This window comes from Cupressus sempervirens, chromosome 9, assembly GCF_028749045.1.
Source record: "Cupressus sempervirens isolate cs-2001-9-10 chromosome 9, ASM2874904v1, whole genome shotgun sequence".
Classification (NCBI taxonomy): Eukaryota; Viridiplantae; Streptophyta; class Pinopsida; order Cupressales; family Cupressaceae; genus Cupressus; species Cupressus sempervirens.
Genome location: NC_143126.1, coordinates 160,645,559 through 160,659,945, shown reverse-complemented (window position 1 = coordinate 160,659,945; position 14,387 = coordinate 160,645,559). Strand labels below are relative to the sequence as shown.

Here is a 14,387-nt window from a genome sequence, read left to right as displayed (position 1 = left end):
TATATATATATGGAGGTTAAAGGACCTTTGGTGAGTTGAAAGACTCACAAAGACTGATCAAGTCTTGCTGAATGAAAGGTCCTTAGTATCTAAATGGTCAAGATTATGTTGGGTGAATTTGGCAGAATGAATACCCCTTAGTCTTTGGTTCTTAACTAAAAAGACTAATAACTATATTTAAAATTAGAATTGAAGGATTAGGTGAAAGGAGTTAACCGTTTTATTGGAAGATGGTCCCTATCTGGTCTCTCTTTCAAATAACTTGGGTATTTTCAATTTCCCTCGTCGTCATCTCTTCTCATCTGTTCTCTGGGTAGCCGTGGTGGGCCAACCAAGTTCTATTATTTTGCCAGACGCTCCTCGAGACTGGATCGCGTGACCTTGTCGGGAAAAAGCCCCTGGAGTAAGTTTCAAGAACAATGGGAACAGATCTCAGGGTAAAGAAATATCCTCTGGTTTTAACAATCTTGCAGTGCTGTATTTTTTGTTCCTAAATTTGAAATAGAAGTTTACTCCTGTCATTTTCCCCTCAATTAGATGAATGCTTTCCTGACTTATTTTGTTGGTTTTTTTATACAACTTCTGAAGTCTTCAATGGAGCTCGGGTACGGCCTAGGGTAAGTAGAGAGCCGCCTTTTGCCTAAATATCATCTTTACGAAGTACATTGTATTTTCAGCGACTCGAACTTTCAACCTTCAGACACCTTGCCAAGAAAATGGATTTAGTTTAAATTGTATTTGTATTTAACTTTGTTATGGACGCGTAGAGATTTATTATTAAAATGTTATATTATTGTTGCTTTTTCCTCTCCAGAGAATACACTTTTGCAGATGCGAATAATTTAGAGCACTGTGTAAAATACCTGAACCAGACCTTGGTTATTTATGGCTTTCCGGCGTCTCTCGACTTACAGACGAATGACCCTGTAAGTGAATTACTTTTCACCTAGTTCTTTTTTTGTTAAAGATGTCTTTTGCAGTTTTCCAAATAAAGACATTATTGCACTTGTGTATCAAGTGTATGTGAATATTTAGCAAATGCTGATCTAAATTCTTGTTACCATATTGGTTTGATGGATTTCATTTTTCTCATTTTTTCATATTAGGCTGACGCTGCAGTTATAAGTTTTGATTTGTTGAACAATTTTTATGTCATTGAACTTTTCGAGTGCTGTGCAAAGTTTATAAGCTAGAATAATCAGAACAATTGTCTTAAACTTCAAAGCAAAGATCTACTCTCTAGGTCATGACCTATGCTCTGATAATCAGCTTGGCAGTAAAAATAAGATCTTCACTCTTAAATGGTCCATCTCTTGCCAAATTTACTCTTCTTCTTGTTTACTCTCTGCCTCTTCCTGTCACAACCCTCGCACTGTTTCTCCCATCACCCAACCAGTCTTCACTTCTTCTCCTTGAGAATTCCCTTGCTTTGTCATTGAGATAAATTCCACTTAAGCATAAACAGCAAAAATCTTCGGACAAGAAACCTTTCCATGTCTTGTTCTTAAATTGAAATTTGCATGCCCCATCATATATGTGTGTTCATTTTCATGGCAGATCGGTGTCACAAGGTTGTTTACAATGCAATATTACAAGGGGTGACCATTAATCAAATTTTGCGAGTAAATACTTAATAATAAACCTGGTTCTCGTAATTAAAAGTATGATTTGATGCTGTGTTTATGATATCGGAAAGGCGCATGTCTGCATATCATATTCTTGTAAGGGCTAATTTAAGGTTTGTTTTTAACAGGTCTCAGTTGCCCACACATGCAATTGCATATATGCTCTTTTACAGCAGCGGAAACGTGATATTGAGTTTCGAGAATCATCTAATGAACAAAGACAAAGGTAAAATCCATAAATTTGTTTTTCTAGGAGATGGATTTGAGTTATGATAACACATAGTTGAAACTGTGAACTCATTGAAGGTCAGCCAGGTTAATATCATTTAATTTTGATAATACTCTAAGACTTCTATCATCCAGATTCAATATGTTGTGTCAGTGATAAAGTTTTTTTTTTAAAAGTTGAATGGTAGAGCTTTTACTTTTGGGATTGCCAAAACTAATGCTGAACTAATGAAATATGCTGTTGTCAATCTGAAAAAAATGACATTTTTTAATTTTACAATAAAGTGGGAAAATTATGGTGGCAAACTATTTTCGATATCTTGTCCTTGCACATAAATTGCAATTACAAATGATCAACAACACAAGTTGCCTAAAGAAGATGAAAATTTCAAGATAATTTAATACTTTCAAGCATAGTTCACAGACTTGGACTCTAAGGTGTTAGAGTTTTAGGTGACTCTACTATGCCCCTCTGATCAAATGAAAGACCAAGATAGCTTGCACAAGAAAATGGCAAGACAATTGCATTAAGATAAAAAAATGATATTATTGATAATGGACATAATGAAAATGTATGTAATAGGCTTGTTTATATTTGTAAGACAATAAGAGACAATGATAAGGAGAATATAAGCTATCACATACACAAGGTGGAATCACATGTCCACCAAAGGTGGATCATCTTCCATTATGCAATGAAGTATGTGCCATATGATGAGGATGATAATGCGATATATACACTAAAGGCAGAATTCTCACATAATGTGGAATATGATAACAACTATCACCCCCAAAAGTGGAATTCTCCTAAATCATGTGTTTAATACAAGTTCAAACTCCTAGGTGTCTCAATGATAAACTACTATGTAAAGCATTATCCTAAGTAAGCTTATGTAAAGTGTCATTAGGAAATTTTTTAATGCACTTAAACTTACAAAGCAAGACGGGTCTTGGATACTAGGCGATGTTAGGTACCCATGTACAATGTACAATGTGCAATGCAATGCAATAAATGAAATGCAATCTCTCATAAAAGAAGAGAGAAAACATCACGGAAAATCTCTCCCCCAAAAAGAGAAATGCAACTAACAAGATGCATTGATGGATGGAGAACACAAGACCCCCCAAGGACTACATACATTTATGAAACAAGGAAGCAAGGAATATATATGCTTTTTCCTATTTGAGCAGGGGTAGGTGTGCCATGTTTCTTTGAATTTTGTAGGCGAGTTACATATGATAGACATACAAGATTATTTATTTGAATTAGTTGATTGGATTGGCAAAATGTTCATTCTATTTGCTTGTAAAGAAACTATTTCATGGAAAGAGGCAGCTGAAATGTTTTTTAACAATGTATGTATAAACTTTGGTACCTAATTCAATTATGTTTGACATGATGGAAATATTGTCATTGATGTCAAAGATCTTCAAGACAATATTCGTTAGTAGTTGTCATTGACGGAAGATGCAAAATCATAATAGTATACAAGTAAATTGACTAATATCAAGACATTATGAGATAGTAACAGTTTGTATAGCTGCTATAAAATAAACAATAGGAAGCAAAGGAATTAACTTGCAGCAACAAGTTTCCATGAGCCAGAAGAGTAAGACAAACAAAATCAGAACCTTATATGCACACTTGTTATGATATAAATGACACAGATCACGTAGATACTTAGAAGGAATAATGACCATAAAGTACATAATGATGTTGAATACGAAAGAAAAGAGAGAACACATTTAGAAAGGAGTACAAGTGATTATGATTTATAATTAATAATATTAATCGAATCAGAAGTCACACATGGAATGCACAGAAAATAGTGATACAAAATATGGATGACGTAAACATTCATCCAGCAAAGACAATTTACAAAGCAGTTACATGCTACAGATGTGACAATGTTGACCATAAGAGATTTCTCCACAGATATTACCATGTTATGGAACAATTCTAAGCAATAAAAGGAGTTTATTTCAAACAATCACCAGCGGTGAATCTAGAAAATTAGATTAAAAATTTATTTTAAATACAGATGACATCGATGAATACACAGGTGCCAACGTAGTGATGGAAGAAAGATAAAATTAAATCATATAAATGTGCAATGAACAAGCAGTGATTAAATTCAAGACAATGTAAGACAAGTCAAGAATAACAATGATTGTTTCCAGAGTATATGCTTATTAGCGATATCATATACGGACATCAATATCTGTTTGACAACAAAATATGTCATTACGGCTATCAAACACGGTGGAACAATAAAATATGCAGTACTAAATACACAACATGTCAAAGACTATTATCTGCAACGATTCCTTGAAGATGTGACTGATATTGGAATAAACGGTTTCACCAAAATGAATGACGGCAAACACGGCAAACTAGAACATTCCAATATCCCGTAAATTATCAAGACTTCAAAGCGGAGGAAGTATATCATGTGATGGACGTCAAAGCAGTCAAAGGAATAATTTATTCCAAAGAAGATAGAGCTCGATATCGTGTGCAAAACATTTATTTGATATTGTATGCAGTGCTGAAGGTAATATGTGACACTAACATGGCAGAATGAATTCCATTTGGCAGACCAGCGGTCAAGTAGGAAGATTACGGTCAAATAAGCCCCAGGTCAGCATCTGGATGTTTATATCAATATGCAGCAAATCATACACATTCACGTCTTAATTAAAGCCATCGTGGATTCCCAGTCAGTATATGCTGTCCCAAATAAGGGGAAACTGATGTATTCGTAACAAGGAGCGATAAGGTTATACGCGTTATGGAGAAGATATTGGAGTTTGTATACGGAGATAAGGAAGAGAAGGTAGGTGGTTATTGTTCATGTCCCAAACTGTAATTACATTAATCGGACTCCCATATGATAAATCATATACTTACCTAGGCGATGCCATCGCAACTGTGTGCAGATTTGAAAGAAGGCTTTGTTCCTTGAATGCACAGAAGATTGCGAAGAAGATTCTTAAAATTATGTCTATTGATATATAAGGGTATTCCTTGATAACAAGGTTGAACAGTTCATTAAGCCCAATAAGAATGAGGATTTGCTGCAAATAAAGTTTGATAAAATAAGATTACTAAATTAATTATCTTAGTTTATGGCTAACATTGAAAATTGCATCTATTTGGAATGACATATCTTTTGGATATGAATGGAAATATACAGTAAGATGAATGAAAGATAAAGGTTGGTAATTGAAGAAGAACATGTATAAGAGCCAGAATTAAGTCAGCATTGAGAGAAGAATATCTATAAAGAGAAAAGGGTAAGCGGTGGAAGTGTGGAGTGCGGAGTGAAAAAGAGTAAAAGAGAAAATATATATAATCAGATTAGAAATCTGATTTATATATGTATTTCAGAGTATGTGAAGAAAGTGAATGAAAAATAAGAGCAAAACGCTGGGAAGGGCATGCACAGAAATAAGAAGTATGTATTAAGAAAATCAGATAGGAAATATATAGTGTAGTGGTTAAAAGATAATTGTTGTAAGAAGCGGAGAAGATATATAAATAAAGGAAAGAATGTGAGTGCTTCAAGACAAAGATATATGAAATCATATTATCAGTCTAATATGAATAAGAATTTTACATATGAAGAATGTGTGATTTGAGACTACAATAAAAACAAGATTGAGGAAGGAAAGACATTCAGATTTGAAGTGTAAGTTCCATCATTAGTTTTGTAAGCAACATCGTCAAGGTGGAACAGAACTTTGTGTGCAGTGGGTTGGTGTTCACGAAGATAGCAGTGGGGGTTGGTGCTTCTAGTAGGTCGGTGCCTGCGAAGTGTGGGAGTTGGAGCTTCTAGTGAGTTTGTGCTCATAAACATAGAGGTTGTAGCCTGTAGTAGGTTGAAGCCTAAAAACTAATTTGTAAAAGAACAAATTTATATATAAAGCATTTATTTTCCGTGGTTTTGTCCCGCTTCGGGTTTCCACGTATAACATTGTGTCATTGTGTTCATGTGCATAATTGTTCACCTTAGCATTTGAAGTTAATTGTTTGGATAAAAGTTTTAAATTGGCAAATTTCTTATTATACTGATTCACTCCCCTTATATTATAATCGTGTGCTCTTCAATTGGTATTAGAGCTAGTTCCTTATATAAAGCCTAATCGCTAGAAGGTAGATCTATTGAGCACACATGGGAAAAAGGAAAGGAAATGAGAGAAAAGGTAATACGAAGAATAGTATAAATAATAATGCACCAACTACTAGAGATGAAGTGATAGATAATGGATTCTCTGAAAAGGGAGCTGACTATATATATTCAACGATGGTTGGTGCTCACGAAGATAGTAGTGGGGTTTGTTGCTTCCAGTATGTCGGTGCCTGCGAAGTGTGGGAGTTGGAGCTTCTAGTGAGTTGGTGCTCATAAACATGAAGGTCGTAGCATGTAGCAGGTTGAAGCCTAAAAACTAATTTGTAAAAGAACAAATTTATATATAAAGCATTTATTTGCCATGGTTTTCTCCCGCATTGGGTTTCCACGTAAAACATTGTGTCATTGTTTTCACTTGCATAATTGTTCATCTCAACATTTGAAGTTAATTGTTTGGATAAAAGTTTTAAATTGGCAAATTTCTTATTATATTGATTCACCCCTCCTTTCTATATAATCGTGTGCTCTTCAATTGGTCTTAGAGTCGGTTCCTTCTATAAAGCCTAATCGCTTGAAGGTAGATCTATTGAGCACACATGGGAAAAAGGAAAGGAAATAAGAGAAAAGGTAATACAAAGAATAGTATAAATAATAATGCATCGACTACTAGAGATGAAGTGATAGATAATGGATTCTCTGAAAAAAGGAGTCGACTATATATGCAATGATGGTTGTATTGACATTATTCAATCAAATACATGTGGGAATACAAAGGCTAACATTTGTGTTGAGGCGGCACTTGGAAAACACATGACATTAGAAAGTGATGATGTAGCAAATCAAGATGGCATTATAGAAGAAGACAATAATTCAGATACAAAAGAAGTCCCTGATGATGGAAAAATAGAAGGATTGACTACGTTTACAGAAGATGAAGAAGAGGCCTATAATGAGGAAGAGGATCTTGATATCATGGAAGAACTCCATTATGCTCACAATGAAAATGGAAAGCTTAAGAAGAAGATTGCAAAACTGAAAGTAAAAATTCAAGAATTATAGGAATCCCAAAATGAATCAAGCAAAGAAATTGAATGTTTGAAGGAACAATTAGAAGAAGCCAAAGAAGTTCAAAATGAGATGATGAGAAATTTAAATGCAAAGGAAGTGGATTGTGCCAAATTAGAGGAAGAAGTCACCATGTTGAAATGTAATTTAAAAACCACTGCCAAATTAAATACCAGTCAAAAATATGAAAAGAACTCTGAAATTTTGACAGATATAATTGATAGTCAAAGATCATCCACAAAAAATACATGAGTAGGTTATGAAGGAGAAGTAAACAATCAAGCTTGTACATTCAAAGGCTTTGTCAAAGAAGGGAGTAAGGCTGATTCATTCACAAAATTTAAAAGAATTGAACTTAGAAGGGATTATAGAAAGCAAGGATATATGCCTAGCTTCTATGGATATTGTTACTCATACAACTATTTTGGTCACAAGGCGAGAGAATGGAGAACACAAATGAGAAATCCTCATGAATGGAGAAGTAAAAACTATAATCCATACTTGAATCATAATATTGTATGTTATAAATTCAATAACTATGGCATATAGCAAAATATTGCAGACTTGATGATGGAGAGACTCACATAGATGACAAAAAACAGGATGCAAAATTTAATCACAAAATAACTACAAAAGTACGGAGGAGGAGGATAACTCAAGGAGAAGGAGAAATCAATGCAGGTACAAATTGCAGTTCATAAACCTCCTAGTTGAGAAGACGCATTATCTCAGGAAGAGATACAAATGAAAACACTTGTTAAACCCTTGGAGAAAAAATGTAGGTTGGTTCGAGACAACTTGATGTTATGGAGATTAGTCTGGAAGCTGATTGTATTGATGTTAAAGATTGCAAAGTGGAGTGGTTCAAAAATAAATGCAGTGATTGTAACACTAGAGCATAAACGAGTGTTAATGAATTCTTCTTAAGGGGAGTACGAGATAATTTTCACTGGGGGAGAATTTGATGAATAGTTTTTTTATGGCTATCCCTTTGCCAATGATGTCAAAGGGGGAGAGATATGGAAAGTAGGAAAACCGGAAGAGATGAGAAAGTGTTGCCATCAATGACAAAGGGGGAGATTGATGGAAATATTGTCATTGATGTCAAAGATCTTCAAGATGATATTTGTTAGCAGTTGTCATTGATAGAAGATGCAAAGACATAATAGTATACAAGTAAATTGACTAATATCAAGACATTATGAGATAGTAACAGTTTGTATAGCTGCTATAAAATAAACAATAGGAAGCAAACGAATTGACTTGCAGTAACAAGTTTCCATGAGCCAGAAGAATAAGACAAACAAAATCAGAACCTTATATGTACACTTGTTATGGTATAAATGACAAAGATCATGTAGATACTTAGAAGGAATAAAGACAGTAAAGTACACAATGATGTTGAATACAAAAGAAAAGAGAGAAGACATTTAGAAAGAAGGAATACAAGTGATTATGATTTATATTTAATATTATTAATCAAATCAGAAGTCAGACATGGAGTGCACAGAAAATAGTGATACAAAATATGGATGACGTAAACATTCATCTAGCAAAGACAATGATTTAGAAAGTAGTTACATGCTACAGATGCGACAATGTTGACCATAAGAGATTTCTGCACAAATATTACCATGTTATGGAATGATTCTCAACAACAAAAGGGAGTTTAGCTCAAACAATCACCAGCGGTGAATCTAGAAAACTAGATTAAAAAATTGAGATGGCATTGATGGATACACAGTTGACAACGTAGTGATGAAAGAGAAAAAATTTAATCATATAAATGTGCAATGAACGAGTAACGATTACATTCAAGACAATGTAAGAGAAGTCAAGAATAACAATGATTGTTTCCAGAGTATATGCTTATTAGCGATATCATATATGAACATCAATATCAGTTTGACAACAAAACATGTCATTACGGCTATCAAATGCGTTGGAACAGTAGTACTGTCAAAGACTATTTATTATCTGCAATGATTCCTTGAAGACGTGACTGATACCGGAATAAATGGTTTTACCCAAATGAATGTCAGCAAAAATGACAAAATAGAACATTACAATATCTTGTAAAGCATCAAGACTTCAAAGCAGAGTAAGTATATCGTGTGATGGACGACAAAGCAGTCAAAGGAATAATTTAGTCCAAAGAAGATGGAGCACAATATTGTGTGCAAAACATTTATTTGACATTATATGCAGGGCTGAAGGTAATATGTGACACTAACATGGCAGAATGAATTCCATTTGGCACACCAGCGGTCAAGTAAGAAGACTATGATCAAATAAACCTCAGGTCAGCATCTGGATGTTTATATGTAGCAAATCATACACATTCACGTCTCAATTAAATTCATTGTGGATTCCCAGTCAGTATATGTAGTCACAAAGAAGGGGAAACTGATGTATTCATAACAAGGAGCGATAAAGTTATACATGCTATGAAGAAGATATTGGAGTTTGTATATATGGAGATAAGGAAGAGAAGATAGGCGGCTATTGTGCATGTCTCAAACTGTAATTATATTAATCCGATTCCCATATGATAAATCATATAGTTACCTAGGCGATGTCATCACAACTGCGTGCAGATTTGAAAGAAGGCTTTGTTCCTTGAGTGCACAGAAGATAGCGAAGAAGATTCTTAAAATTATGTTGAATATTGATATATAAGGGTATTCCTTGATAACAAGGTTGAACTGTTTGTTAAGCCCAATAAGAATGAGGATTTGCTGCAAATAAAGTTTGATAAAATTAAGATTACTAAATTAATTCTCTTAGTTTATGGTTAAAGTTGAAAATTGCATCTATTCGGAAAGACATCTTTTGGATATGAATGGATATATACAGTAAGATGAATGAAAGATAAAGGATGGTAATTGAAGAGAAACATGTATGAGAGTCAGAAGTAAGTCAGCATTGAGAGAAGAATATCTATGAAGAGAAAAGGGTAAGTGGTGGAAGTGTAGAGTGCAGAGTGAAAAAGAGTAAAAGAGAAAATATATATAATCAGATTAAAAATCTGATTTATATATGTATTTCAGAGTATGTGAAGAAAATGAATGAAAAATAAGAGCAAAATGCAGGGAAGGGCATGCACAGAAATAAGAAGTATGTATGAAGAAAATCAGATACAAAATATATAGTGTAGCATGGTTAAAATAGAATTGTTGTGAGAAGTGGAGAAATTATAGAGGAGTATAAATAAAGGAAAGAATGTGAGTGCTTCAAGACAAAGATATATGAAATCATATTATCAGTCTGATATGAATCAGAATTTTTAATATGAAGAATGTGTGATTTGAGACTACAATAAAAGCAAGATTGAGGAAGGAAAGGCATTTAGATTTGAAGTGAAAAATAAGGTCCATCATTAATTGTGTAAGCAACATCGTCAAGGTGGAAAGGAAGTTTGTGTGCAGTGGGATGGTGCACACAAAGATAGTAGTGGGGGTTGGTGCTTCCAATAGGTCGGTGCCTGTGAAGTGTGTGAGTTGGAGTTTCTAGTGAGTCGGTGCTCATAATCATAGAGGTCATAACCTCTAGTAGGTTGAAGCCTACAAACCATTTTGTAAAAGAACATATTTATATATAAAGCATTTATTTGCCATGGTTTTCTCTTGCATTGGGTTTCCACGTAAAACATTGTGTTATTGTGTTCATGTGCATAATTGTTCATTTCAGCATTTGAAGTTAATTGTTTGGATAAAAGTTTTAATTTGGGAAATTTCGTATTTTACTGATTCATCCCCCCCTCTCAATATAATCGTGTGCTCTCCATGATAGGGATACTTGGTTTATTTGTAAGTCTTAGACTACATTATTTAGCATGATGAACACAAAGGTAAATAAAAATAGTCTTTCATTGTCAAATAGATGGTCAAGCAACAGTGGTCAACTAGACCTTGTATAACTCATTTGGGTGTATAACAATAGCAGGGCATGGGATGACTCTCTTCCATGCATTCAACACTCTTATAATAGATCATTACATTCTTCTGGTATAAAGTCACCATTTGAAGCATGCTGAGGATATTTGATATCTAGTCCACTTTATGCAGCTTTTGATAAGGAAGATGAACAAGATAGTGAGGTGACTGAGGCATCTAAATTTGTTGAGAGGGATAGGTAAATCCAACTCAAAGTCTTGTAAAGAACAATAACAAATGTATAAAGGAAGGCGCGATCAAGATGGAAAGGAACACAAACTAAGGCGGGAGAGAAAGTTTGGCTTTCCTTGGGCAAGGCAAGGCTTGTAGGGCAATTAAAGAAGCTTCAGCCATTAAGGGATGGACCTTTCACACTTTAGGAGGCCATAGATGAAAATGCATCCAAATCTGATCTCCATCCTTTCATTTGAGCACTCTATTCGAGGTGAAGATGAAGAGCAAGTACTATCCTCTTTAAGAGGCTTATTATTTATAGGAAAAAGTGTATTCTATGAGGATGTGGTATTAGAAAATAAAAATAAGAAATAGAATCCAGGTGTCATGTTTCAGCCATGTAGGAAGATTGCAACATTATTAAATCTAGATTGTTGCCTTATCCTTGACAAAAGAGATATCAAGAGTGGCAATTCTACAAAGGGGTCAATGATGATTCATAAGGAATGTTTTTAGATGGCGATTTCATAAAACAATAAAAGAGAACCAATCAAAATTCATTATGGTGTTTACTAAAGATAACATTCAATAATGAAGAGATGTATTTGTTGTGAGGTTTTCACACCACCATTCCATCGCAAATGTGTACTCCCTCTTTTCACTTAGCAGTGGGGTAGTTGTCCCAAATAGTTTTAGTTTAGTGGTAATTTTCACGTCTCCAAGTCTAAGGGCTGAGTTTGACTTTGGGAAACTTTTTCTAGTTGGGGAGTTATGTCAGTCAAGGATTTGAGTAGAAGTTGGGTCAAGCTCGTCAAGGATGTGGAATGAGAGTCAATAAATTTGAGATGAAGTGAATTAGCCAAGGTGTAAAAAGGATGAAGTGTAGATGCAAATCAAGAAGAGATGAAGTCTCAACCTAAAAAGAACACTGATGGAAGTGTGCTGATTCTAGAAATTTGGCTGAGTCTGAATTTCTTTTAGAATATCCCAAAATCTAAAATCTCCAATATAACTCCTACAAATTTGAAACCTTCTCAAAAAACCTAACATTGTATACATATAATATAACTTAAAGTTAAGTCACATACAAATATGTGACTTAGATTTTATTTTTTAATGTATTTTTGCCCTGCCACTTGACCCTCTCATTTCACCTTTTTCCAAAACACCTTGTACTTGACAAGTTCAAAATCTGCACTTGCCTTGTACAAGCTTGCACTTGACTAGTACAAAATCCACTTGTCATGTACAAGGTTCTATTTGACTAGTTTGAATTCCACACTTCTCAAGTACAAGCAAGATTTCTCCTCCCTTTACTTCCACACCTACAAGTGCAAGAGTTTCAAGTGAAAATTCAAGAAAAATGGCAACAAATAGAGTAGAAAAGTTTTAAATTTGCAAGGTAATTGGTAAAGCCAACATCGTGTGCTTGACAAGTGTAGAATCCACACTTGCCATGTACAAGGTTTTACTTGACTGGTGTGGATTTTGCACTTGTCAAGTACAGGTATGCCATTTCCCCCTCCTTTCAAAATCTCTAGCCTATTTTGAGTTAAAACAAGACAGTCATGATGGGACCTACCCCTTCCCCCTCTTGATTTCGGTTTTCTTAAACAATTACATGATGAAATAGTTTAAATAGGCTAAAATTGGGTATTTTCAACTCTTCGATTTTATAATTTTACGGAAAAAATGCAAAATTTAGAAAGAGTTTCATATCTAATTCTTGGATTTAATACAATGACCTCTTTATGGTGGCTATGGAAGAGGGAGATGCTTGGAGGACAAAGGAGCCGTGACAAGATCAAGCTTGAGGATTCAAACAAGGTGAAGGTGCAAGCTCAAAGTTGAAGATCAAGGTGGAAACAAAAAGCTCAATGCCAACATGAAGATGAAATCAAAGAATCAAGGCTACAAGTAAAGACGAATTATCAACTTCAATTCCCTCCAAGAATCCAAGTTCAATTGGATCAATTACAATAATCCTATTTCATGAAAGACCTTGTCACTTCAAGATCATCAAGGCCAAGAAGTTGAGATTTCAAGTACATATGCAAGAATAAGCAATGCAATGAGAAGATTTCCAAAAGACTAATGAAGATGAAAACTATTTGGGATTATGTCATCACCATTGAAGACTTGATAATGTTGAGTATTAACTTTTAAGAGATTATTTCTCATCACCAAAGAATATGATCAAGTCTATGATATAAGCATATTGAGGTTGTGCCAATCATTGTCAACCAATCAAAAGGCCCTAGTTGCATGTGTCTAAGAAAACCCAATCACATTATGCCAAGTGTACATGTAAAGTCTACTTAGTGACCCTACCTAACATATTTTCTCATTGGTTCATAAAAGTATTGCAATTTTCTTATTAATGCTTGTAGTTGTTAGGTAGATTAGGGTTGTGTTGGCTAAATCTTGGCCATTCATTGTACTTGGAGCTGTTAATGTTTTATAGCTTTAGTTGTATAAAACATTAGATTAACATAAAGGACAACTCTTTGATTAAATTATATATAGATATATGTTCTCATATTAATTTGTACATTTATAATCGCATGATAATTAATCAAAGGTTATATGTATTATCATGGCTGTCATGTCCTTCAAATATCAGTGGTTTCCTGGTGCTCGTGCATATCCTTTGGCCCGTGCTATGATTGGGTATTCTCACATGGTTATAAGCGACGTGTATGGTCATTGAAAGGCCTGCGAGCAGGTTGTATCTGCATGAGGTATTACCTAAGACAAAACCTCTCTTATGTTCGATTGTTCATTCATTGTATGTCACGTCACATTGACATGAGATGGTTTTGGTAGGCTGGTGTTGACTGGGTATGGTTTAAATAATACATCGTCAACCTCCCTTAGTAATAGTCAATGTGTTTGAATAGAAGGTTGCACATAGGGGTCATGTCCCCTTAATTCATGCCCCCATGTTTATTATATATTAGAGTTCCTACCGCTTATATCAATCATCGAAAGTGAAGTTTAATAAAGTTCTCTATGAAAGGTGGCAGAAATAATATTGCTTCCAAGTTCCTTCATACTACAGAAATATATAGTCTAAGAATATTTATTTAATATAAATCCTATCGTGAATTTCAACAGGAGCCTCATTAAAAGGTGAAGGCCTTGTCCTTTGTAAAGAGACAAGATACTTGGAGAAATTGTTGTCATAATGCTCTCAAAGTAATTGGTAATTTGTGGTGCATTACTTG

General features: G+C 34.4%; 1 protein-coding gene across 1 annotated transcript in view; it reads left to right on the top strand.

Moving 5' to 3' along the window:
* Positions 1-203: 203 nt before the first annotated feature.
* The window catches only part of LOC149538002 (uncharacterized), a 162,535-nt gene continuing 148,351 nt past the window's right edge, over positions 204-14,387 (top strand). The window contains exons 1-4 of the mRNA XM_089799394.1: positions 204-437; positions 589-617; positions 815-926; positions 1,754-1,851. Coding sequence (XP_089655520.1) covers positions 420-437; positions 589-617; positions 815-926; positions 1,754-1,851 — 257 coding nt within the window. The 5' untranslated portion in view covers positions 204-419. The remainder of the gene's footprint in view (positions 438-588; positions 618-814; positions 927-1,753; positions 1,852-14,387) is intronic.